This window comes from Corvus hawaiiensis, chromosome 11 (assembly GCF_020740725.1).
Source record: "Corvus hawaiiensis isolate bCorHaw1 chromosome 11, bCorHaw1.pri.cur, whole genome shotgun sequence".
In the NCBI taxonomy this organism is placed as follows: Eukaryota; Metazoa; Chordata; class Aves; order Passeriformes; family Corvidae; genus Corvus; species Corvus hawaiiensis.
Window position 1 is genome coordinate 17,691,371 of NC_063223.1, and position 24,293 is coordinate 17,715,663.

Consider the following 24,293-nt stretch of genomic DNA (forward strand, 5'->3'; position numbering starts at 1 on the left):
CCGGGGCGGCGCGGAGCGGAGCGGCCCCGCGCTCCGGAACGGGCGGTGCTGCCTGCCCAGCCGTTTCCTGCCCGGGACGCGGCGGAGCGGAGCGGAGCCGAGCGGAGCGGAGCGGAGCCATGACTCACCAGACCGGCATCCACGGTGAGCGGCGCCCGCCGAGCGCTCGTGTCCCCCCGCCCCATCCCGAGGGCTGCCCCCGGTGCTCGGCCCCCGCCCCGGGCTGGGCTGCCCCGCTGCGCCCCCCGCCATCGGCACCCCCGGGGCCGCGCCCCGCGCATCCCCGGCCCCGCCGCGGCGGGCTGCGGGCGGTGTCGCGACAGCGGCGGCGATGGGGGCGATAGGACGAAGCTTCCCGAAAGAGCCGGCAGGTTTCCTGCGAGTAGCGGGGGAGGGGGACACTGAGTCAGGCTCGGAGCGTTTGGGTGCCGGGAGGAGGTGCGGGAGGGGGTCTGGCCCCGGGTGCCGCCGGTGCGGGGCTCTCCCGCATCCTTTGTCTGGGCTGATGCTCAACACCCGCCGCGACGTGCTCGGACAGATGTGTCACGCACATCTGCCTGGCCGCAGCCCCGGCCACCGCTCCCTTGCCTACGGGGATGCTCGGCCCCAGCTGCCCCCCAGCCCAGGGGAGCTGCGGAGAGCCCGAGGAAATTCCTGCTTCCCGATTTCTCCGCCCGCTCCCCGCAGGACCCAGCCAGCGCCCCGACACGATGGCTTTTGCATTTCTGAGTGTGCTTGGTGCATGACTAACTGTGTGTCCTCACGGTATTTCCCTCCTGCCCCCCGCCTTGCCAGCTCAATTAGCAATATTAATCAGGAGTAGAGGTGCTGCATAATTTATGTAACCGAATCAATATGCGAGCAGGGATGTGAGAGTAGCTGCCCCTGGAGCCCTGCTCTGTGCGGTCGAGTGTGAATGCAGCCCCGCAGCGTGTCCCGGGAGGGGAGCTGGGACATCAGCTCCCTCTGGTTAGCACCTTTGTGCCAGGGTGGGAATTTGTGCCTGCTGGTCCTTCATGGCATGAGCATCCTTGTTCCTTGAGCATGGTCGAGAACATCCTTCCCCTCCAGTTGCTTCTGGAGGGGCTATAGCTGAGAAGTGGCCAGCAATGATGCTTAGATGTTTCTCGTGCTTTTGCTCAGGAGAGCTGGTGGTTGATGGCTTTTGGGTTCAGGTTTATTGCTTCTGGCTTAAGCTGAGATCCTGAAGTTCAGGCTCTAATTAAATCTTCCTTGTTTTGTAAAAATATAACAATAATTTAAAAAGTTAAAAATCAGCAGGATGGACCCCAGCACCCACCCCAGCACCTGCAGAGCTGCCCATGGGGTTTGGGCAGGCAGGGCCTGTTGCACTGTGTGCCTCAGGAGGCTGCTGCCTGTTGCTCACTGGCCATGCCCAGCTGCTCCTGTGCTGCTGGTGCTGTCCTTCCTGGCACCCTGCGGCTGGTGGGGAGGGAGATGAGCCAGCTCGGCTCTCTCTGAGAGCACTGACCTTCGCTGACCTTGGTTGCCCACTGCTTGGCAAACTGTGGCCAGTGCTGGGAGTCACCGTGGGGCACTAGTGGCCGTAGGACGTGACGTGCCCTGTCAGCGGGAAAGGGGAAGGGACTCGGCTTCCCCCAGCGAGCTGCGGTGGTGCAGGGTGGGGATGAACCTCATGACTCTGCCCTGGCAGCAGATCCCTGAGCTGGGGGTGGTGTAAAAACCTCCCTGTGCTCATGGAAAACAGCTTTTGTTGGGTGCTCTTGCTGTTGCAGCATCTTAGACACCTCTGGGCTCTCTCTCCGTGCCCTGTTGCGCCGTCTCTCTTCCGGGAAGCTGCTGTTTCCTCTCTGAAGGCAAATCTGCCCTTCCAACACCTGCGAGGCACAACTGGGGTGCTCCAGGCTTTAAGGGAACTCCCCCGAGATGGGTTTGGGATATTTCAGTCTGCTCCACCCCGTCACAGTGATCGCATTATTCTGTTTGCTCAGCAAAGAGCAGATTCCATATCGAATGAGGAACAGCAATCCCACTGCTACTTTCATCGCCTCTGCTGAGGCACTGAGGTCTGTTGTTTGCTGAGGAGGAGGGATTTTCCACCTCTTCCTGGTTTCTGGGGCCTTTGTGAGCACCCAGTGTTTAATGGTTTTTTCATTCCCATTTCTCCTGTATTTTCAGGAAGACATCTGCTCCCGGGGGAATTATGATCAGATTCCGTGGCTGGCTTAGGGGAGGTTGCAGACAAGCTGGCGAGGGATTTTGCTTGACGCTCTGCTAGGTCTGTGTGAGAGCAGGGTGACGTGGTGGTGGGGAACCCCCGGAGCAGCCCCTGCTGTGACACTCCCACGTCATCCCAGCTTTGGTGGAGGGGAAGAAATGGCAATGAGAGCTGCAGGTTCAGGGAGTGCAATCAGACTGGAGCCTTTCATGCAGGGGCAAGAGGCCAATTATTATTTTTTTGGGTATCCCAGGCAGCTCTCTTGAAGGTGCTGGCGAGAAAACCAGGCTGCCATGGAGACTGCCAGGCTGGGGAGGCGGTTGGAAGCTATCAAAGGGTGCTGTGGGCTTTATGGGGCTGGAAACCTGCTTTTTAGCTACAGCTGGGAGTGTAGTGTTTTTGCAGTCCCTGTTTTGCTCTGAGTGGCATTAGATTGGAACAACATTTGCTGCCTGAGCTTAGAACCTTGGGAAGGCGATGCTGAACCAGGGCTTTGATGCTGATGGGAGGTCATCTGCTTTCAGTTGCTTCTGGGATCTCTTTCAAGACCACTGGGTAGAGAGAAAAAGTCTCTTAGAAGGTATTTTTTTTCAACCCAAAAATAGAATTTGGTACCTGCTCTTTCTGGGGGAGGTGGCAAGATCTGGGGATGGGGGAGGACCATTGCTCCCATCCACAGCTGAACTGCCACTTTGCCCCAGGTCTGGATCTTGCTTTGGGAGAGCATCTGGTAGGAATGGATGTTTGCTTCAGGAGAAGCATAACCATGACGCACATGGGCAGGAATGCTGTCAGATGGGTAAAAAAAGAGCAGAGAGGTGGGACCCAGGAGCTGCTGGGTCTGCAAAAGTCTTCTTGGAAAGCAGGTGGCTTCCCAGCTCTTCAGTGAGAAGAAAGAAGGACCTTCTGTGCCCATCCACCACATCCTCAGCCCCTCTGCTCTGGCTATGCTGGCAGGCAGCACTGGCTCCTGAGGCGCCTAGATGCACAAATTTGGAGGCAGCTTTGGAATGCTGGAGGCACCCCCTAACCAGGGACGTGTCACAAGGTGCCATTAGTGAAGGAGGAGAAGGAGAAGGGATGGCTGGTCCATGGCCCCTGTTATTCATGGGGAACAGAGGGCACAGGGCTGCTGCAAGGATATTTTTGAGGAGCCAGACCCAGGCTCTTTTCTGGTGCAACCTTGGACGTTGATGCCCACTTCAGGGAATGGCCCATATCTAAGTGGATGGCAGGTCAGGATGGCCAGAGGGGCAGCATGGGTGGAACACCAGATAAATGCCCTGAGATGTCAAACCCCTTGAAGTCAAGCACCTAAAGTGGTGGGATACAGGAAGTCCTTTGGAAGGTGCGCAGTGAGAGACGAAATGCAATGAGATCATGGCCAGGGTGTGTCCCTGGGTGCCTGCTCCCTCCAATGCACGAACCAGTGCTCTGCTGGTGGCCTTACTGGGCACAGAAAAGGAACAGCAGCCAGCAGCTTCTGCAGGCAAGGAAGGACCATGTGTGCTGCACCACCACTTTGCCCCAGGATCCAGCTGATGCTGCCTGCAGGGTGAGTGCTGCCTGCCCTGGAGCGAGGGAAGGGACAAATAACTCCAATCCAAGGTGACCAAGTGCAGACAAGACAGGTCCTGGGCACACGTGGCAAATCAGGTATTCAGAAGCAAATGTCTGATGTCAGGCAGGTGGCTGAAAGTCTCTGGGCAGGACTTGCACTAAGGACCAGGAGCTGTCCATGTGAAATCCTGCAGGAATACAGTCTAGCCCCACAGAAAATTGGGAGAAAAGCTTTGCTTGTCTCCTCTTTTGCTCCCCTTCCCTCCCCCCACCCCGCTCCCTTCTTTCTATTTTCTTCTGACATCTGTAGCTTTTTTCCTCAGAAAAGATTCCCTGCAAGGATATATTTATTTTTTCCATGGTGAGAAATAAAATCCTCTTACTGCTTAAACTGGCCATCCGTGTCCATCAGCAGAAAAGCTCTCTGCAGCAAGTGTGTTGAGCAGGCACTGTGTAAAGGAGTTACACTGGGATAGGCTAAAAGGAAGGAATTTTAGCAGCAGCAAAAGCTATTTTGTGCCTGTTGCAGTTATGTCCTTTCTTGGATGCCCAGATCAGGAGCAGGGCAGAGCTGTCTGGGCAGGGAAAGTGTGGGTAATGCAGGTATAACCATGTTTTATTCATCAGCATCTTGACTTCTGTCTGGCCAAGCATCATCCCTGGAACTTGGACAAGTTTTGCCTGGGTTTGTGGCCGGATTTTTGGCTGAGTTTCCCCGTTGCATCCCAGGCACGCTGTGCCCCGGACAGTGAAAGGGAAGCAGCCACTTGCAGTCGAATCGAGTTGAAGATTACGTCCAGGGAATGAAAGATTGATGGCCGGAGGCTCGGGTTTCCCGTCGGGAGGGCAAGGTGACTCGATGTATTGAGAGAGGCATCTGTTACAGGGAGCATTTATTATTGATCCAGGAGCTGGGCACTGTGTGGGGGCGATTGGGAAGGGTCAAACACGCAAAAACCTGTTGCTGCCCCAACAGGTGGGCGAGAGGCTGGAGGAGGGGACATGGGGGGGTGACGCTGTGGCTGTCGCCTCCATCCCCGTCCCCGCGGTGCTTCCCCGGGGATTGCACAGGCGCCTCCGCTGGCACCCGGGCATCCCCAGGGAGAGAGTGGCCGTTGCTGTGGCTACGGCTGTCATCGCTGCCTCTCTCCCCCTCCGGGCTCCTTGCAAGCTAATTGGGGCTGTAAACAGCAGAAAAAGGCTCAGTTTGGGAACAGCGGTGGTACCTGCAAGCAGCATCGTTCAGCAGCTTAAGACAAGCGTGATGCTTCGAGCCCGGCACTGAAATCTCCTGGGGACTGACCCAAACGGGCACATCCCAGCACAGGGCAGTGCCTGTTCTGGCTACAAGCAGCACGTCTATCAGTAGGTGCAAAGATCTGGCTGCCCTGAGCTGAGGGCTTCAGGCTTTGGTCTGTGCCTGCTCAGTGCTGCCAGAGGGGAGGCAGCGTCCTGCCCTCCCCCGACCAGCTCCAGTTCTCCTCTGGCAGTTTGCCTGCAGGGTCAGGGCCATCTGAAGGCCACTGCTGGGCAACCATCACCTCCCTGCCACACTGTGAGCTGCCCAGCCTGGGTGCCCCAGTGCCATCAGCTGGCTGTGCTCAGCCCTCCATCCCAAATGGGTGGCAGGTGCCACTGGGCTGGAAGGTTATGTGGGGCAAGGGGGCCTGGGACATGCTGTTATCAGGCTGCTAAGTGCAGGTGGCTCGTGAATGGGGGACAACTCATCTGCAGCCTACAAACAAGTGGGAGAGGGAGGTGCTGCACGACTCGGTGGCTGAAGGCGATTTTGGGCTGAGGAGGCATGGGGGGGTGTGTGTGCCCACCAGGTCTGCCAGGAGGGTCGACAGCAAGGCTGCCTTGTAGAAAGGCCAGAAGGTTCCTCAGATGCCACTGAGCTCCTGCTGCCTCAAAGCAGCAACATTCCGAGCAGCAGCATCCATTTTTCAGGGCAGGGATAGAGACATGGTGTTCTTCCCAGGGTTTGGTCACCCTCATAATGAGATTTCCCAAACACCAAGGTGGGTCTTGATGTTTCTGGCTGCAAAACCAGTACAAGCTGTTCATAATTTTTCTCCTCTTCCCTGGGCCGACCAGCTGCGGTTCCTTTGGGCTCCTGCACATCGTGCCCTCTGGCACAGGTGCTGTCTGTGCTGTGCCTTGCTTCTTGCACGATGCTGAGGCTGGGTGTGCTGTTCGTGCTGTGCCTGCAGCCTTGTCAGCACCAGATAACGTGGTCATGCTCTTGTTCGTGCCTTCACAAATGACTTTGCCTGCAGCAACGTGAAGTGACTAACCTGGACTTGGCTTGTGACACACCTCTCTTCTCTGGAGCTGCTGGACCCTGCCCTGTGTCTGGTCCTATCCCCAGTTATGGTACTTTGCTTCCTATTGAGTTTCATCCTATTTCTTTTTTTCCCAGCCCGTTTCTCCAGTCTCCTGAGAGAACGGTGAATTTTTCTCTGGTGCACACTTGCATCTCCTCTAGCTTCCCACCTTACAGCTGCAGGAAGCACTACTGCAGCTGCCAGAAGTGTTCATGGACATGTGGATAAACCTGGACCCACCACAGGTGCCCAGGACACCTTGCTTGAGCCCACCTCTGGTACCTCCCTGAGTGAGTTATCCACGTGGTTTTGTGTCCATGCCATGGAGGTTCACCACCACCAGGTTCCCAAGCTGGCTTTTGACACTTGGAGACACTTAGAAGCTGAGCTGAGACCCCTGAAGCCCACAGGTCTGTGGCTCTGCTGGAGGAAGCATGAGGGATCTCATGTATCTTGGCCTCAGTAGATCCACACTGGCTGTAGCCCAGCTTGGATTTGTTTCTGGATTATTTGTTCCAGGATTTTCCAGGAACCCATGTCTAGAGGGTGAGTTGAAGTGTGGGTCTGTTGCTCCTCCCTTTCCCTTGGTTTTTATGGTTTCCCCACACATGGGTTTTTCAGCCCTTGAGTTGTGTCCTGGAGACTCCCTGGCAGGGGATGCCATGAGGTGCCATCTCCAGGGTGAGGTCTCCTCTGGCTTTTCTTCCAGAGCTGACTGTGGACTTCTCCATTAATATTTCAGGCACGCGAGCCATCTCGTCAAGTCTGTTGTGCCAATTAAGTCGTAATCATGCAGTAATGAAGCAGTTGCTGAGCTCGTGCTCAAACCTTCCCTGGTTTATTCCTCTCCCTCCTCACTGGCTCTTGGCTCTGCATTGTGAGAGCAGAAGAGGACGTTGAAGACACTCTGGTGTTTTTATTTAAATGAAAATTGCTTTAAAATATATATATATATTTCAGCAGAATTAAATCTTGCAAGCCCCCTCTGAGGTTTTTTTGAAAGCTTTGCTGCTGTCTTCTCTGGAAATAGTCTCCCTCCTTGGCAGACCTTGTGGTATTTCCTGTGGTGCGCTCGGCTTCTCCGACAGCATCCAGGCTTTTCCTCATCCCCTTCAACCCCTCGGTACCTACACAGATCCCAGTGCTTGGCTGTCACTTGTCAACCACTCAACTACCGGCTGTTGATCCAGTTCTTCAGGGCACTCCTCGCACTTCCAAGTGGGCTACAGGGTTGCATTTGCCCAGACTCCTGATTTTCCAGACCCCCTGCCTGCCCTTGGGTTCTGGGAAGGATGGGGTCGGACTGGAGGGATTTGTAAGCTGGTTAGTGCTGCAGAGCTTTCCTATTTCTTCCCTGAAGCTGATGCTATAGAAACATCCAAGAACCATGTTATTCTCTCCCAGTTTTGCAGTGTAATAGGAATTGGTGAAACTTCATGCTTGTTAGGAGCTTTTGTCTCCTGCACGAGGTTTCCTGGGTGTATCAGTGTCTCTTTCTCTCTTGCTCTTCCCGCCTTGTGTGTGTGCAATAACCACAGATGCTGCCGGAAGGAAACAGCCGCTCTCAGCGGGGAAAGGGGCTAAAAATATCGGAATATCCTTGGCTGGGCACAGCAGGAGCAGGGTAAGCTCCCGGCTGGCACTGGGAGAGGGTGAAGGTCTGCTTTGGGAACTGGGAGAGCTACATGCCTTGATGCTGATGGAGGGAGCATGCTTGTGATGGGGTTACACCAGCAAACCTTCTGTTGTGTCCCCTAAAATGCCATTAAGGAGTGATGCGCCTTTGCTGGGGTGTCTGTGTACCCATTCCTACAGGGTCCTGTCGGGATGGCATCTTTGGGTTTGTATGGGAGTTGCTGCCTGCAGGGAGCCAGCCTTGGGAGCTCTTCCTCGTGTGTGCCTCTTCTCTCCGTGGGAGGGGAAGCCACCCAGACCTCTGATCAGGGCACACTTTGAGCTGGTGGAGCAGATGCATCGCAGAGATGTCACTTGTGGGGGACAGGCAGGAGTTCCCTGGGAGCTCCCCAGGGATTCCTTCTCCCTTGGGGCTGGGGGAGCTGCGGCCGTGCCCCGGCCCAGGGTGTGCCTCCAGGGGACTGAGGGCACCGCTGAGTGACAGTCAGTGGCCGCCCATGTCCCTTGGACAGGTGCCAGGTGGCATCCACGCTCTTCCTGGGACTGTGCCGAGGGTGGCACCCAGCGCTGGAGGGTCTGCAGGGAATGGATACAGCCCTTGTAGGGATGCCTTCCTTTGCCAAGTGCCTTAGCTGTGGATGCTCTCGGGCTCCAGGTTCTTTCCTGCTGCTGGCTGTTCTGGCACAGCAAAGCACCAGGAATGGGGGGGCTGCTGATGGAGATTCCTAGCATGGATCCTGGTGTGGGCTGAGGGGCATCTGCCCAGGTCTCTGATCTTTGCAACACCAGTTTCTTGAGTATTTTTAACAAGCACAACAGCTTTGAGCTCACAGGGCCTCCTTTGCTGCACGGCTGCATCCAGGAAAGGGCTCGTGTGCGTAACCAAGGGGGCTTTAGGGGGAGCCAGGCAGGGAGTTGATCCTTGTCAGGGGGGTCGGCCCCTCCGAGCCCCTTCTCCTGGGCTTTGCCTTCGCACGGAGCATGTTGTGGGTGGGACAGGGAGCTCTGTGCCAGTGATGCTTCCAGGGTGGGCAGATGAAGCCTCCAGTGCTGGCTGTGGGCTGCTCCTTCAACATCCAGTGCCTCCAGTTGCCTCCTGGTAGGATGCTGAAGTGCTCAGGGAACAGGGTGGCGATAAACACTCCCCAAAACACTTCCCAAAAGCCTTCTGCAATCTAAGCCCTGCTGGCTCTGGAGCAAAACCCTGGGGCTGTTGCCTTTCCCTTCCCCACGGGCTCAGCTTCAAACCAGCATCTCCAGTTTGGAGTTGTGCTGGTTCCCAGCTGCTCAGGAGCAGCGTCCCGCCGTGTGTCACAAGCCCAGGACATCACAGTCTGTCAGGACATCTTCCAGCCACCCCGGCTATGCCAACCCTGCCGCTCTGTAAAGCAAATCAGCTTGTCACTTGAGCTCTCCCTGCCTGCACTGGCCAAGCCATCATCTAAATTTGGGTGATTATGTTCACCCAGGCCAAGTATCAAGTTCTCTGGATCACATGTGCTCCCAGCTGCTATTTAACTCTGATGCCTCAGGGAGACACAGCACTTCTCTCACAGCTTTTTGGGTTTTGTATTATTGTTATTTTTTATTATCTTTTTTTTTTTGGCACCAGAGATTTAATTTTTTTTTTTTTTTAAATTCTAAATTTCTATCCTGCCAAATTGGTCCCCTTTCTGGTCAGTCACTGAGCAACCCAGCACCTGCTTTGATTGCTAAATCTGATCACGATGTTTTTGGTTCTTTCAGCCACCACAGAATTAAGGGACTTTTTTGCCAAAGCCCGAAATGGTTCAGTTCGGCTCATCAAGGTCATCATTGAGGACGGTAAGTCCCATTTTTAAGTGCTTTGATTTACACTCTGTCTATTCTCTGTTTCCTCTCCTCCTTTCTTTTTCACCACTGCGGTGCCAGCTTGTGTTTTTGGAAACCTCAAGGAAAATGCTGTTGGGGCTTCTGGGCATGTGGCAACCCAGACTTGAAATACAAGCCCAAAATTTGGGTGTGCTGTTGAGCAGCTCTTGGAGCCCCAGGGCAGCTCCAGTGGGTAGCAGTGACTTTGCCAGCAGAGCAATACCAGCGTGGGATCGGTGCTCTGTGGGGGCTTTTGCTGCTGCTGTGTGATATTTTATTATGGGATCCCTGTGACAGGCTACTGCAGGGACCCTGGGACCTTTGTTGGGGGTGATGCCCAAGCATCTTCTTCCTTGGATGTGTCATCCCACACCTGGCAAAGAGATGCTCAGGACAGGGGGGTGCTCTGTGGCTCAGGGCCCAGCACAGGGCCGCAGTGGCATCCTGTGAGGAATGCCACACTCTGAGACCCATCCCATCCCGTGGGGCTGCCCCTAGCCCAGGATGCAGGCTGGCACCAACCTTGCCCGTGTTTGTCCCATGGAACAGTGCCTTTGGGTGGCCTCTGCATCTGCCAAGCAAGTGAGCAGAGCACAGCACTGATTGAAGGTCCCAGCAGGCGGGGAGCTGCCCTGGTGTAGGTTTTCCATCACCTCGGCCTCATACAATTGCATATGAATGACTTGTTTCTCACAGCAGTGGGGATATTACTGCCCTGCCAAGCTGCTGTCACCACCTCCCTTGGGTGGGCCACCAGTGCAAACACTGAGGTGGATATGGTCATAAGGAACCCACCTGACTTTTGGAGAGGCCATGACATCCTGCTCAGAAGAGCAGTGTGGCTTGAAATACATGGGACACATCAGTGGAGCTGCAGCAGGGCCCAGCAATGTTGGCTTTGTCCTTGGCAAGGTCCCCATCGTTGGGGGATGAAACATCCACATTGTTTCTTTGGAGTGTCTTTGACAACAATTTTGTGCTGGCAGCTTCTTTTGCTGTTAAAAAGTGGGAATCAGGTTTGTAGGTTTGTGTTAGGATCAGTCGTGCATGTCCCTAAGCCTGGACTTGGGATGCTTAGGGCTTGTGCCACTGGTTTTGGGTTATGCCTGCTGATGCCAGCGAGGGAGACTTTTTATCCCCAGTGGAAAACATTTCCTGCCATCTCTGCTCTGGCTGAATGGGATTTATTTATCTGTCCAATGTGTCGTCAGCAGCAGGGCCACCACTTTTCTGTCACACAGGGGACATCAGCCTGCTGGTACCCAGCAGAGAAGGACCTTTGGGCAATAATGAGTGGCCAGGCAGATGTCACAGCCAGACAGAAGGATGCTCACCCTAGAAGGGAGGTGTCCAGAGCTGGCTGGGGAGGACATGCCAGCTGCCCTGCCTGAACAGGGGATGTGGAACAGGAGCCTCCCTCTCTGCTGGATGGCTTGCAGCACCTTGTGCCCTATGGGGAAATTGTCTTGGGGCATTTTGGAGCAGGTGACAGCGAGTAAAAGGAGAGGAAGGTGGTACAAGGAGCTTTATGGCAGATGCTCTGTGTCCAGGCATCCCCAAAACCACCGTTGTGACTGAGCGACACTTTGGGAGCAATTTGAGATCATTTTGCCTTTGGAGAGCTACTGGGAAGAGCTGAGATTGGAGGGAGGAGGGGAGCAGGATGTGCCCCAAGGCTCAGCAGCAGTTTCCTGGCACGAGAGCGGCTTGTGGTCCAGTGTGCTTTTAGATGATGCTCTGTTCCTCACTGTCAGCAGGATTTGGGGCAAGATTGGCTTTGTGGACTTCCCTCTTGGATGCATTTCTTTACTCACAGGTGATGCTGTGCACTGAGTTTTGCAGATTGGCACCCACCAGAGAGCTGCAGCAGGGCTGCCTTGCAGAGGAATTTCAGAGCAAGGCAGGGAGTGCTGGGGGCACCTCGAGGGCCAGAAACACTCCCAGCTCTGCTTTTCCAGCAGCAGCTCCTGGTACAAACAGAGCCTGATATAGCCAGTGCTGTATAACTCTGCTGAAGGGCGTCTGCTCTGAGTTTCCCTTTTTTAACGCTTCCCAAGGAAGAAAATTTGTCCCTGAATGGATTGAACAGACCTGCAAAGAGCTCAGGGGAAAGTTGAAGGCTGCCAGCTCCTGGCAGCACGGCTGGGGTCCGGCTGAGTCACAGCCCGGGAATAGCCTGGGGTGACTCAGCACTGATGGCTTTGTGTGAGAGGTGTTGGTTTGTTTTGCAGACAGAGATGCCCTCGAGATGCCAGTGGGGTTGGCCCTTCGAAATTCCTGCAGTTTCTTCAGGATCTCAGGCCTTTGTGATGCACAAATCCATTCACAGGGCTTTGTGTTTGTTTTAGGGGTACATTGAGGTCTTTAGCTTCTCTTTCTCGAAACAGGTAGTTTTGCCAAAGGTAAAGTATTTCCAGCACCTTGTTCTCTGCTGTCCTTGTTACTGAACCAGCAACTTGTGCCACCCGTGCACAAATGACTGGATTCAGTAGTGGTGGCAGATGCCAGGGCAGCGCTGGGCAGGGGAGGGCTACGCTGCTGTCACAGGGAATGTCCTGCCTGGGTCAGAACAAGGGGTGAGAGCAATTCCTCCCAAACCCTTCATTCCTCAACTGTTTTCTTTAAAAGCTTTCCTGCCGTGGGATTTGGAGCTGCTGACATGAATGGGTTGGGAGGGAGAGAGCTGTGCTCCAGCCAAGGGGCTCTCTGGCTCCCAGTGGGCAGCAGGGCTGTGGGCAGAGGTCCTGGCAGGGCACGTGCCAGGCCAAGCATGCCCTCAAGTGCCAATTGTCCAAGGCCCCAGCACCTTTTGCTTTGGCACCTCCAGATTTTCCTACATCTTGTTGTGAGTCCCGTATTCTCCCCCCAGACCTTTCTGCATCTACAAATAGAATGAAAATACAGGCTGTTTTCCAGCAACCTATGCTGGTATTGCCAGCACCACCACTTTTCCACCCAGCCATCCCAAAGCTTGGCGTGACACTTCGCCAGGGTGTGGATTCATGTCTGTAGGATGCCTGCACCAGTGTTTAAATCCCAGCTGAGCAGTGCCCAGCTCACAGGGCTCCCAGTCCCACTGCCCCTTGTGTAGCAGCTGAAAATAATACCTTGAGATGTGTGTGAAATACACAGGTTGCTTCCAGAGGCTGCAGCTCTCCTGGCAGCATGGTCCTCCTCCAGGCTGGGGACTGTGGGACATCTCTGGTGCCCACAGACACAGGCTCTGGGTATCAGCTCTGATTTTGACCCCTGTGAGGTTACAGGGAACCCAGTGAGAGCAGCTTTGGCTCATCATCCTGGATTTTGCTGAGACCATTACTTTCTCAGCACCCAAAATGTTGGTGGTTGTTCATGTCCCTTGTGAGGTGTTCTAGTGCCCCTAGAGCTTGTCCAGGTGGGATGGAGGAGGTCTTGTGTTCCCCTGTGAGCAAAGAGGGATGGCTGGGGACTGCAGAGCTGGAGGGAGCAGAGTGGAAGGAGGCCTTGGGTGGTCACAAGGGAGGAGACCTTGCTGGTGAGGAACACAGGAGGGGAGGAGATGGTTAACAGGAGGCTGGCAGAAAACCAGCCCTCCACAGCAGCCACAGCCCCACAGCCTCTCCTGGGGGGCCATCCCTGGGGGTGTACACTCCTGCATGTGATTCGAGGTCATAATTTGTTCTTCTGCAATACAGCATCGTTGTTGGTGCTGGAGCTGCAGTGAACCCTTAGTGAGCTGCCACCTGGTCCTGCAAGGTGAGCCTTGCCTTCGTCTAACCCCACCTTTCCTGTCTTCTCCTTGCAGAGCAGCTCGTGCTGGGAGCCCACAAAGAGCTGTCCCGGCGCTGGGACGCCGACTACGACGCCTTGGTGCTGCCCTTGCTGGACGAGCAGCAGCCCTGCTACGTCCTGTACCGCCTGGACAGCCAGAACGCCCAGGGCTACGAGTGGCTCTTCATCTCCTGGTCCCCTGACAGCTCCCCGGTGAGCTCCTGCCCCTGGCACCCAGCCTGGGCACAGGGACATGCAGGGGGGAGGAGGTACTGGCCAAGGGGACTTTGCTCTGGGGCTGGGCAGCAGCATTCACACCCTCGGTGTGAGCCTCGGTCACTGTGCCTGGGTTGAGAAATGGAGACTGCTGTGGGGATGGGGAGTTTTAAGACACAGAGAGATACACTGGGACTATGTCTCTGTCCTCTTTGCAGTGCTGCAGTGAGGAGGTGGGGGGGCTGGGATGTAGAGTGGAGAATGGTGTGGACCATGGGACCAGGATGGAGACATCCCACCATGGCTCTGACCATTGCTTGGAAGAAGAGCTGGCACTGACTGATTTGGCTCCAGCCTGGCCCTGCTCTGCTTGAGGCTGATGCAGAGTGGCTGCCAGCCCTTCTCCAGGCCTGGCTCCTAAATCAGCTGTTGGAGAGTGGGCACAAAAGGGCTGGCTGGATGGGAAGCAGGTTTAGAGGATGTCAGTGGCACAGCTTGGAAAATGCCATCCTGTTGAGCATGTCACTGTAACAGGCCTGAGATTTACTGATGTATTAACCCGTGTGCTTGTCTTCTATATACATATTTATGTGTGTATATATATGTACATACATGTGTGTGTATGTATAGGTGTATATATATATAATTCTATATATGTTTGGTATATATTTTGTATGATCTATAGGCTAGATAGATTTACTGCCACGTTAATACATGCACTGGTCACATATATAAAAATATGTATACAGGTGATACATATGTAGTTTTATATGCATGTATATATTTGTGCATGTGTACATGTACATATGCACATGGATGTATAATAATATCTATTTTAAATATGTATATCTTTCAACAAACCACAGAGGCTCTCACTGCAGGAGCACAGTGTGCCCAGGAGCACTTGCCAAAGCTCTTCCCTGCATTTTGCAGAATGATGCAATAGAAGTGCCAAAGGCAAAAGTCACTTTTAAGTGGCTCTGGTGGTATTTGTGCCTCCTCTAACCCAGGTGTGGGTGGGAAATGGTGCTCTGGAGCTCAGGGATTGGAAGCAAAGCATGGAATAAACTGTTGGATTGTGGGCAGCACTTGGCAAGGCTGCAGCCCCGGAAATAGTGCTGGTGGGTTTTCCCAGCTGCTCCCTACCTAGGGATGCTGCCATTAGAAATCAGTGAGCTAGAAACTAGGTGGGTGCTCCCAGGAGAGGCTGAGGTGTGTAGAGCCTGTGGTGGGATGGTGACTGTGAGACTGAGCACCCGTGACAGCACTGCCACCCCTGTCCTGGCAGGTCCGGCTGAAGATGCTGTACGCTGCCACCAGAGCCACTGTGAAGAAGGAGTTTGGCGGGGGGCACATAAAGGACGAGATGTTTGGCACAGTGAAGGTACAGTGGTGGGTCCTGGGCAGCCTTTTGGGTCTGACCCTGAGCTTCAGCAGCCTGCCTGGAGCTCAGCATGGGGGTGGTGGGATGTGGGATGCTGGTGTTTGGTGGAGGAACAGCAGGGTGTTGGTCCTCCACACTGCTCCCTGGGTGGCCACTTTCTCCTGCCTGCGTGGCTGCGGTCTGTGACAGAGAGCGTGGAAGAGGTGGGAGGAAGGCTGTAAGATGTGGAGTTTTACTCTGAGTGGGAGAAGTGCCAGGTGGTGGCAGTGTCACTCCAGCAGCGAGAGCTACCTCCACGCCGGGGTTATCCCTGCCTTGGATGGAGGTTTCTCCTTCTCTTCCATGGGCAGAGGGAGCTGCACAGCCAGGGCCTCCTGGACATCAGTCCTGCTGGGACTGATGGTGCTGGTGGAAGCCAGGGAGCATTCTTGCTCTTCTCCAGGGTTCCTCTGCTGCTCCTGGGCTATGGGCTCTGCCTTTCCCTCTTACTTCCATGCTCGTGTGCTTCATGAAACAGCCAGAGGAGCCCACTGCCACAGCCATGGGTGACTGGGGAGGGGCAGGGTGGTCAGAACAGACAAACCGAGCGTGGGATTTGCATGGAGGCATCCAAGAGCCTTGAGGATGATCCTCCTGGTCAGGAGGGTGCCCGAGACTCACTGGGTTGCTCAGGCTGACCTCAAGGCTGGGGGTACATCCAGCCCTGCAGCGATGGCCACCCGTGACACTCGCCCTGTGCCTCTGTCTGCAGGAGGACGTGTCCCTGAGTGGTTACCAGAAGCACGTGTCCTCCTGCTCTGCCCCGGCCCCACTGACCGCAGCTGAGCAGGAGCTCCAGCAGATCCGCATCAACGAGGTGGGTGTCCAGCAGAGGTGGGTGTCCAGCAGAGGTGGCTGTCCAGCAGCCCTGGGAGAGGAGCTTGAGACCCTCTGGGCACAAAGAGATGAAGAACGCAGGGAGTGAGCATTCAGCTGAAAGGGATAGCTCATTTTTACTTTGCTCTCTGCCATTTAAACTATTCCTGCACTTCTCAAGGTGGATGAGCACCCTCACAGTCAAATTAGGACATTTACACTATTCTCTTTTTTTCCCCTTGCTTGGACATGAGCTCAGGACTGCGTTCTGCAGACAGTCAGAAGATGGTTTGGGGCTGAAGGCAGGTCTCTGACCTGTGGGTATTGGAGCAAAAGCCAGAGCTGAGTTTGAAGATATGGAAGGCAGGAAGAATTCAGGCTTATCTTTGGGGTGCAGCAGCATCCTCTCCCATACACTTCCTTTATGGCTATAAATATGAGGGATGCTGTCCCAAGAAATACAGATCTTAGCCTAAATTTGGGGGCTTATGTGCTGGAAAGGATGTTGAAGTGACGCAGGGTAGGGCTGGGGGCACACAAGGCTGTGACACCCTTGTTCCCTGGTGGCCTTTCACAGCACTCATGCCAGCCTCTGTGGTGCTGTGACACACTGAGGCAGAAAAGGGGGTGGGCTCACTGTGTGGGAAGACCACCTGGAAGCAGTATTTTTTTGGGATGGGGGGATTTCCCTTAGATGCATGGAACACCTTCCTCTCTAGAGGAGCATCCCTCTTTTCCACCTGTGCTGAGGCTGTGGTGCTCATGGATGGATCAGGATATGTGTGGGAGATGTGAAGCCAATCAGCCTCGTGGCATTAATTAATGGCACAGATGAGGCAGGAGGTTTCTACCTGTCAAAGCAGGTCTGCAGGTGGAAAAGTTGAGGGACATTTGGGAGATGCCACCAAGGGGTGGTCTCCACCAGATGGGTCTTAGTGGAGTTATCCCAGCTCCCAGCCTGGAGGGCCTGGGCAGAATTTGTTCTGGTGGATCCAAGGAGATGCCCATGCTTGGAGAAGAGAGAGGTGCTGATGGTGGTTCTGTGGCTTGTTTGGCACCTTGGGACATCTGGACTCGATGATCCTTGAGGGTCCCTTTTGACTCAGCTGATTCTGTGATCTGTGCCACCATCACCTTGTCTGGCCAGTGCTGCAGGATTAAGTGGTTTTGGGGGGCTTTTAGGGTGTCTTACAGGGTCGTGTGGCCCAGGTAAGTGGTGCTTGTGATACTTGTTGATCTGCCCCGTTCTGCTTCCCTCCCACCCTCGCCTTTGTGAGATGCAGCAGCTGGCTGGAGGTGCTGCTGCTGTCTGGTTTGTTGGGGGTTATTTTAAGGGTACATGGTCCCCTGTGTCAGCCCAGGCCAGAGGGAAGAGTCACTGACATTTAGAAAGAGATGAAGATGGATATATTTTTTCCTGTGGATTTAAAGGTGGGAAGCAGCCAAGTGCTGGGTGTGCTAAGGGGTCTCTGTGTTGGTGTTGCAGCTGCTCAGCCTTGGACATGGAGCAGGAGGCAGTGGGAGCTATGATTTGGGTGCTTGGTGCTGTTCTGGCCTCCCCAGCGTGGGAAATCTCAGGACTTCCATTAAATGCAGTTTTGAGAGAGTTTCTGGAGCCCCACAAAGCAGAGGGCTGTGATCAAGGAGGGTGTGTGGGAGCAGCTCACAACCTGTGGCACCCTGCTCAGTACAGTGATGCCTCCAGCCTTGTTCATTGCCTGCAGCTTGCAGGGTCCCTTGCACAGGCTGGGGGGGCCTGCAATGTGCTTGCACATGACAGCTGAGTTTGGGGGAGCAGATCCAGTGCGTGGGAACAAGTGGTGAGGGCCAGCAGTGACCTGGGAATCGGCCCTGGGGCAAGCCCTGACCTCAGCACTGCTGTGTGTCTGCCCAGGCCCCTGCAAGGTCCAGGACCATGTGCATCCCCCTGTGTTCAGCCAATCCCTTAGGGTTTCAGAAGTGACACAAGGGACATGGTTTCTTTAAAAGCCACTGTCCCACAAGTGTTTTGCTGTGCCCCTCGCCTGGAGCTGCTGCTGGGGCCCACTCCCCTCCCCTCTCATGCTGTTGACTCACAACCTTCCAAGACACCATTTGTCTTGGAATCTACTACAGATTTGTAGCCTTCAACCCCACACATGGCTGTGTTTCTGGTCAGGCAGAAGCTGCCTGGGATCCTCCTCAGCCACCAGATGAGTGCAGAGAGGGGATGGGAAGAGAAGGGCAGCAACATGGCCCAAAGGGACAGGTGAGAACTGCAGGGCAGCAGCTTCAGGGCCAGCAGAACAGCCTTTGGCACTGAGCAAGGAAGGACTCAGGTTTGCACATCCCCCAGGGAGCTGCCCAGCCTTTTGGTTTTAGGCTGCATGAGGCAAGCTTTCCCTGTGGTTTGAGGATTGGATGGACAGAGGTGATGTTGTGAGTCAACCCCCTTTTTGATAGCTGGGTGGGAGCTCACGGAAATTTGCCACCTGCTTTATGTATATATATTTTTTTAATAGCTGGAAAATGCCAGCTTTACTGAGCTGATAGTTGTCAGCAGACCGTGGGCTAAGAAACAGCTTTGAATTTGGCATTGAGCTCAACACCCACGACTGGGGAGTCTTTGTAGAAGCGTTGCAGGTTCAGAAACACGGGCAGGGGGGAGCTGGGCATATCCCACTGGAGGGCCCTTGGGGAAGAGGAAGGCAGCCTTGGAGCTGGGGGAGGAGGCAGGAGAACTGAGAGGAGCCAAAGGTGGGGGTGTCCTTCACAGCTGCCCCGCAGTGTTGGTGGGTAGAGCAGAGGCCTCCCCAGAACCCTCCCATGAGGATTTTGCTGTGAGACAGAGAAATGCTCCTTAGGCAGGGTCAGCACCATGCCAGGAGGGAAAAAGAGGGGGAGATAACCTAACCTAAAGAAAAGGAGATCAAATAACCTCCCAGGGAAGCCTGCTGCTGGCAAGGTTGGGAGGCTGGGATGTAGCACATGCTCAGCTGTCCCAGGCACTGCTCCCAGGCTGTGCCCTGGGGAGTGTTTCAGACAGCTGGTTTTTAATGCTTTTGAAAAGGGAAGGAGTAGAAAATACAGAGGTATAAGGGACAAATTCCCATCTCTTGGTGGTTTTGGACTTCAGTGTGCTTTGTGTCAGAGCTAAGGTCTCTATGTAACTCTGCTGGTCTCCTTGCCTTTATGGGAGAGAAAGCTGGGGCTCCGGAGGTGTTGGCTGTGGTAATGTCTTTGTGCTGCACCTCTCCACAGGGTGGGACCAGGTGATCCTGTGTGTGTCCTGAATCCCTGGGTGCTTGCCCTCAGTTCCTTGCTGGTGCCTCGGCACCCTGGGGGATGGTAGGACAGCAGAGCTGGAGGTCAGCTGGACTTTGTGTGCACCTGAGCAATATTTCCCTTTCCCAAGAGCTGCACATTAACACCCTGCTCATCCTCCAGGATGCTTAGCATGGATAGAAGCTTGGGCATATTTTTCCTCTCACACCTTCTGTATATGCTCCTTGGTGGAGGATAGTCCAAAAGCTATTGCTGCGAGTGCTGGAACTCCTCCAGACCCTGGGTTGGGGCCACCCTGGCTGGGGAGCCAGGAGGAGATGGGGCAGGGATGGGCTCTGCACAGGGATGTTGGTGGAGACCCTGCATGCTCGGGCTCGGGGCTGCCCAGGCTCTCCCTCCTGCTCCTCCCCAGCACTGGCATCTCCTGTGTTGCTTTTTGCTGCTCTCCCTGCCCACGTCACCGGGATCAGCCTCCCCTGTCCTCCAGCAGAGAGGTGGCACAGCTCCCTCCTCCTGGCATATCTGTGTGTCCCCAACCCCTTCTCCTGTCACACGAGACCCTGCTGTCCCTGCGCCGGGTGCCATTGACAGTGTGTCTCCTCTCCCCACGCTCGCAGGATTCCTGTTCCCAAGACTCGAGCACTGAGATGGTAGGCTGCTCTGCCCGCTTGATGCCCGGTTTTTCCTTCTTCTGGCAGTGTTTTCCTGCATGCTCTGCTCCGGGCATCTGGCTCCATCATCCCCCCAGAGTGTGGGTGCTGCGTGGGGCTGCTGTAACAAAGGGCAGCCTGTAACGAGACCCACTTTGGTGCTGCCGAGTGGTTTTGAGATGTCAGCTCCAACTCTTGTGTTTCTCTTGGCATGCCTTGACTTCTCTTCCTTTTCTCTGTCAGGGGGAGGGAAGTGAAGAAAGTAAAAAAACCGTAAAGGTTGGCCTCTATCCAAAATCCCAAAACTGATCCCAAAGGAAAGGAACCCACGCTCGTTGCAGAGCACCTGGGATAGTGTTGCTGGAGTGTTTCCCTGGGAGGGGGTCTTGAGGTGGGAGGGGCTCCTCTGCCATCGGGGTGACACCGTCTCCCTGTATTCTGTGGCAGATGGTGGGGGGCTGTTGCTGCTGCCCATCGCTGGTAGAGTACCCCGACCCCGAGGAGGTATGGTGTGCCCGCCGCGTGCTGCCCCTTCCCCCCAGTCCCATCAGGGACCCCCGCTGCGGCTGGATGGAGGCACCTGGAGCGATGTGATGTCTCTGCCATCTCTTTCTCTCCCCTCTTTGAAGTGGGGTTCAGTCTCCTGGACTAGGGGGTTTGCTCGAGATACAGCCGGTGGCCTCTGCCTTGTAGGGGTTGTGGGGAAAAGAGCAGCTGGGATCTTTCAGAGGTGTGGATCTCCAATCCCCAACTCCAGCACTGGAGGGAATGCCTGTCTGCTGCAGTTAAACCCACTGAGGAGGGTGGGGTGCCCAACTGAGTGCTGTGATTTCAGGGCTTCCCGTCCCCCACAGGTTGCAGTTGGAGATGATCGGTGAGGACACGTGCCAGCGTTGGTCACAGCATCCCTGCCAGTGACTCGCTGGGAAATGTTTCAAGCTGGTCTTTGCTGAGAGTGAAGCAGGGGGTGTGGGGGTGCATGGCTGGGGCTGGGTGATGTCCTGGAGAGGTGGGATGGTGACAAGCACCACCATCCTGAGGCTGGCTGACTCTCGGTGGTTTAATGCTGTGGTCCCTGTGAGACAGGAGACAGACAGCTCCTTGGATGAGAAGCCTTTAGCTGCAGAACCAGCTGGATTTCCTGTTTCTCCCTTCCCCACCCTTTGCCACTGTGTCCTGACGCTCGAGGTGGTCTCCATCCCCAGGTGAAGACGGAGATCAGCGTGGAGAGCAAGCACCAGACGCTGCAGGGCCTGGCCTTCCCCCTGCAGCTGGATGCCCAGCAAGCCATCCAGGCTCTCAAGCAGAAGAAAATCAACTACATCCAGCTGGTAGGTCCCTCACATGGCTTCTGTGTGCCCCACTCCCCACCTCCTGCTGCTGTCTCTCACTCCCATCTGCTCTCTGTCCCCTGTGTCCATCAGAAGCTGGATCTAGAGCGGGAGACCATCGATCTGGTGCACACGAGCCCCACGGAGATCGCTGACCTGCCCAAGAGGATCCCCCAGGACTCTGCTCGCTACCACTTCTTCCTGTACAAGCACTCACACGAGGGAGACTACCTGGAGTCTGTTGGTGAGAGCCTCGGCACTGGGAAAGGCTGGTTCAAGCCTGTGCCAATCCCTGTTTTCCCTGGACCACTGGTCTCATGGGGAGCAAGCAGGGATGGGGATAGGGATGGTGCATCAGGGAGCCTTGAGTCAGTTCCCTCCCGTGGTGGGTGCTGGCAAGCCCTTGGGTGCCATGTGCAGTGCAGGTCTCTGGGTGCTGCCACAGAGGATTTGTGTGGGCAGTTTGGTTTCCTCTGGTGTTGCAGGAGTACCATGGGAGACTTGGGAGCGGTGATGGATGGCATGGCTCACCCTCTGTTGCTGGATGTTATCTGGGATTCTTGGGGCTGGAAAAGTCGGGAGCAGGGTGGGATGCAGCTGGTGCTCCCTGGCCATGGGCCTGGGCAAGCCCTGCTCTCTTCTTGCAGTCTTTATCTACTCCATGCCTGGGTACAAGTGCAGCATCAAGGAGCGCATGCTCTACTCTAGCTGCAAGAGCCGGTTGCTGGACACTGTGGAGCAGGAGTTTTGCCTGGAGATAGCCAAGAAGGTGAGTGTGACCCCCCCCAGAGGTGATGGAGCTGGGCATTGCCAAAGGACTGTGCTGCAGCCTTGGTACAGCCCCTCTGGTGAGCTTGGGGGAAGTTGGGTGCCCAAAGGTGGGTGTCAAATCCCAAGGGAGCCGCTAAGCCCCTGTTCCCCGTTGCTGGGCGCAGATCGAGATCGACGACGGAGCGGAGCTGACGGCCGAGTTCCTGTACGAGGAGGTGCACCCCAAGCAGCACGCCTTCAAGCAGGCCTTCGCCAAGCCCAAGGGGCCCGTGGGCAAGCGGGGACAGAAGCGGCTGATCAAGGGGCCGGGCGAGAATGGCGAGGACAGTTAGATCCCGCAGGGCCGGCGGCGAACGGACACCATCCCTGCGGCGCTTCCCGCCTTCCTCTCCGCTGACCTGGGGATCTTTCCCTCCATCTCAGCCTTTTTTTTTTTTTTTTTTCCTTTTTTTTTCCTATTTCATTCCTTTTTTTTAAACATCTGGATGGCTTGTTGCACCTGGGGGCAGAGCGATGGGGAGGGTTCAGGGTTGTCGGTGTTCTTTTCCTGTGTCCTTGTGCAAGCCCCGGGGCTGCAGGAGGAGGATGGGAGCAGCAGAGCCATGGCCCCAGCCTTGCTCCTGTCCCCCTCAGGGTCACAGCCACTGCTCTCGGTGTCCCCTGGGTGACTGAAGGACACGCTCACCTGAAAGCTGCTCTATGCAAAGGGAAGGGGGTTGGGGAATCCTGTTTGAAAAGAGAAAAAGTTTCTTCCCCTGCTCCCCCAGCCTCCAGACTTTGTTCCCCTGTCCCGCTCTTGGTGTGCACAGCCCCTCTGCCCCAGGCCTGGAGCGATCCCGCACCCCTTCAGGGTGTGGGCAGGACCCCCTGTGGGGTGGGCTTTGCTTCCTGTGGGATGGGAGTTTCTCCCTGTGGAGAGCCAGGCAGCAGGAGGTGGAAGTTCCCCACTGAGTCCTGAGCTCAGCCTGGACCTGGAGAAAGGTCACTCTGCCTTTGGGTGATGTTTGCATCCCCTTTTTGAACTGCCCCAGTAAGGTTTTCCCCCTCAAAAAGAGCTGTTACAGCCCTGACTCAGCCCTATCCCTGTTCAGGATGGGAGCTGAGGGGTTCCTGAGCCCTGGTCCCCAACTCCCCATTCCCCAGCCCCCCACCATTACCTTACCCCCCAGGTTCTCAGCTGGGTCTCTGGTCTGGGGCAGCCCCATGTCTCAATAATCACATGGGCTACCCTAAATCCTTGTGTGGGGGAGCATGACAGCCCCTGTGTGCCCCCGGGGATGTCCCCAGCCACCAAGGACCATCGTCAGCTCCATGGTCTGAGCTTGGCACTGTGATTTGGGCTGCACTGGGGGCTTGGGGGGAGAGCACCTTGCTGCTGGGTACCAGCGAGGGCTCGAGAGCCACCTGCCTCCCTGAGAGGATGGAAAAGGGGTCAGTGAAACTGCCCTCTGCTGTCCAGCTGTGGCGGTGAACGTGCCGATGTTGCCTTGGCCTCGGCGGAGTCAGGGGGTTGAAGCTGGGGGGAGCAGAGCACACTGTACTGAACGCTGTATTTTCTAAAGAATAAAGTATTTTTAAAACAGTCTGATGCTCTTTGGAGACCCCCTGGGTTCCCCGTGTTTGGTCATTTAGCAGCTGTGGATTCCAGAGCTGCAAAGCAAATTGCTTGGACATGGTGAGCCAGGAGCCAGCAACTCTCACAGCCCGCCTGCCCTGGCTCAGTCCAGCCCTCACCACCTTGAAGGACATCCACACTGCAATCCAGGGGTCTGGCACAACCGTTTAATGCCTGGCAGAGATTTTTGCACTCCAGCAATGCCCAGAGCTAGAGCCGGCTGCAGGAGGCAGCATCCCTGCTCAGCCCAGCTTTCCTTGTTTTAATTGCTGGTGATGATTTTGCAAGGTTGCAAAGCTGCTTCTGGGGCTGTTCTCTTGCCTGGAGTGAATTCCTGCCTGGCCATGGGATGGGAAAGCAGAAGGATGCAGAGCCAAGAGGAGAATCAGGAACGCAATGGGGTCTGCCTGCATCCCAGGCTCCCAATCCTCCCACTCCTCATCCAGGTCAGGGCATTGCTGTGTCTCAGCTTTACCCTCTGTGCCCAGGATGAGATAGAAGATCTGCGAAGCCGGCTGTAAAACGTTTTTAAAAAAAAAAAGTTTAATGCAAAGAAACCAACCCTGAATCATCTTCCCTTTGACATGGAGGAGGAGAAGGGGGGAAGATGCCTCTGTGCGGGAAACAGCCTCAGCGCAGGAGAGCTCCCTCTGTATATAAATGCTAATAAGCCAGGCTGACGCCACCAGAGTCATTTGACGAGCTGAGTCACCCTTCTCCTCCGGATCTTGCTCCCCTTCTGTGCTCGGTAATTTTTAACTTGCCCAAGTATTGAGGGGGAGTGAGGGCTGTGCCCTTTTCCCACCTGTCCCACTCCCTGCCAGTGCAGCCATTCCAGGTGACAGCCCCTGTGCCAAAGGACCATGATGCATGGTCATGAGACA

At 55.4% G+C, this 24,293-nt stretch overlaps 1 protein-coding gene across 3 annotated transcripts; it reads left to right on the top strand.

Annotated features, from left to right (window-relative positions):
- Window positions 1–33: 33 nt before the first annotated feature.
- On the top strand, window positions 34–23,377 carry TWF2 (twinfilin actin binding protein 2). Of its 3 annotated transcripts, XM_048316111.1 has the most exons (11): window positions 6,224–6,633; window positions 9,469–9,546; window positions 13,358–13,536; window positions 14,828–14,923; window positions 15,675–15,779; window positions 16,973–16,987; window positions 19,513–19,692; window positions 20,898–21,023; window positions 21,117–21,267; window positions 21,671–21,792; window positions 21,959–23,377. In XM_048316111.1, exons 1-11 carry the CDS (start codon window positions 6,522–6,524, stop codon window positions 22,124–22,126), a joined length of 1,332 nt encoding a protein of 443 aa, XP_048172068.1. In that variant the 5' UTR covers window positions 6,224–6,521; the 3' UTR covers window positions 22,127–23,377. The 3 variants fall into 3 exon arrangements, with proteins under 3 accessions (XP_048172067.1, XP_048172068.1, XP_048172066.1); XM_048316110.1 differs by lacking the exons at window positions 6,224–6,633; window positions 16,973–16,987; window positions 19,513–19,692 and adding an exon at window positions 34–144; XM_048316109.1 differs by lacking the exons at window positions 16,973–16,987; window positions 19,513–19,692 and having other exon boundaries at window positions 6,239–6,633.
- Window positions 23,378–24,293: the final 916 nt, after the last annotated feature.

Bases quoted from the DNA above. Each gene is read 5' to 3' on its own strand.
- TWF2 (XM_048316111.1), top strand. From the start codon at position 6,522: ATGAGGGATCTCATGTATCTTGGCCTCAGTAGATCCACACTGGCTGTA. The intron at 13,537-14,827 runs GTGAGCTCCTGC...CTGTCCTGGCAG, and splicing joins GGTCCCCTGACAGCTCCCCG to GTCCGGCTGAAGATGCTGTA. The intron at 19,693-20,897 runs GTAGGCTGCTCT...CTCCATCCCCAG, and splicing joins AAGACTCGAGCACTGAGATG to GTGAAGACGGAGATCAGCGT.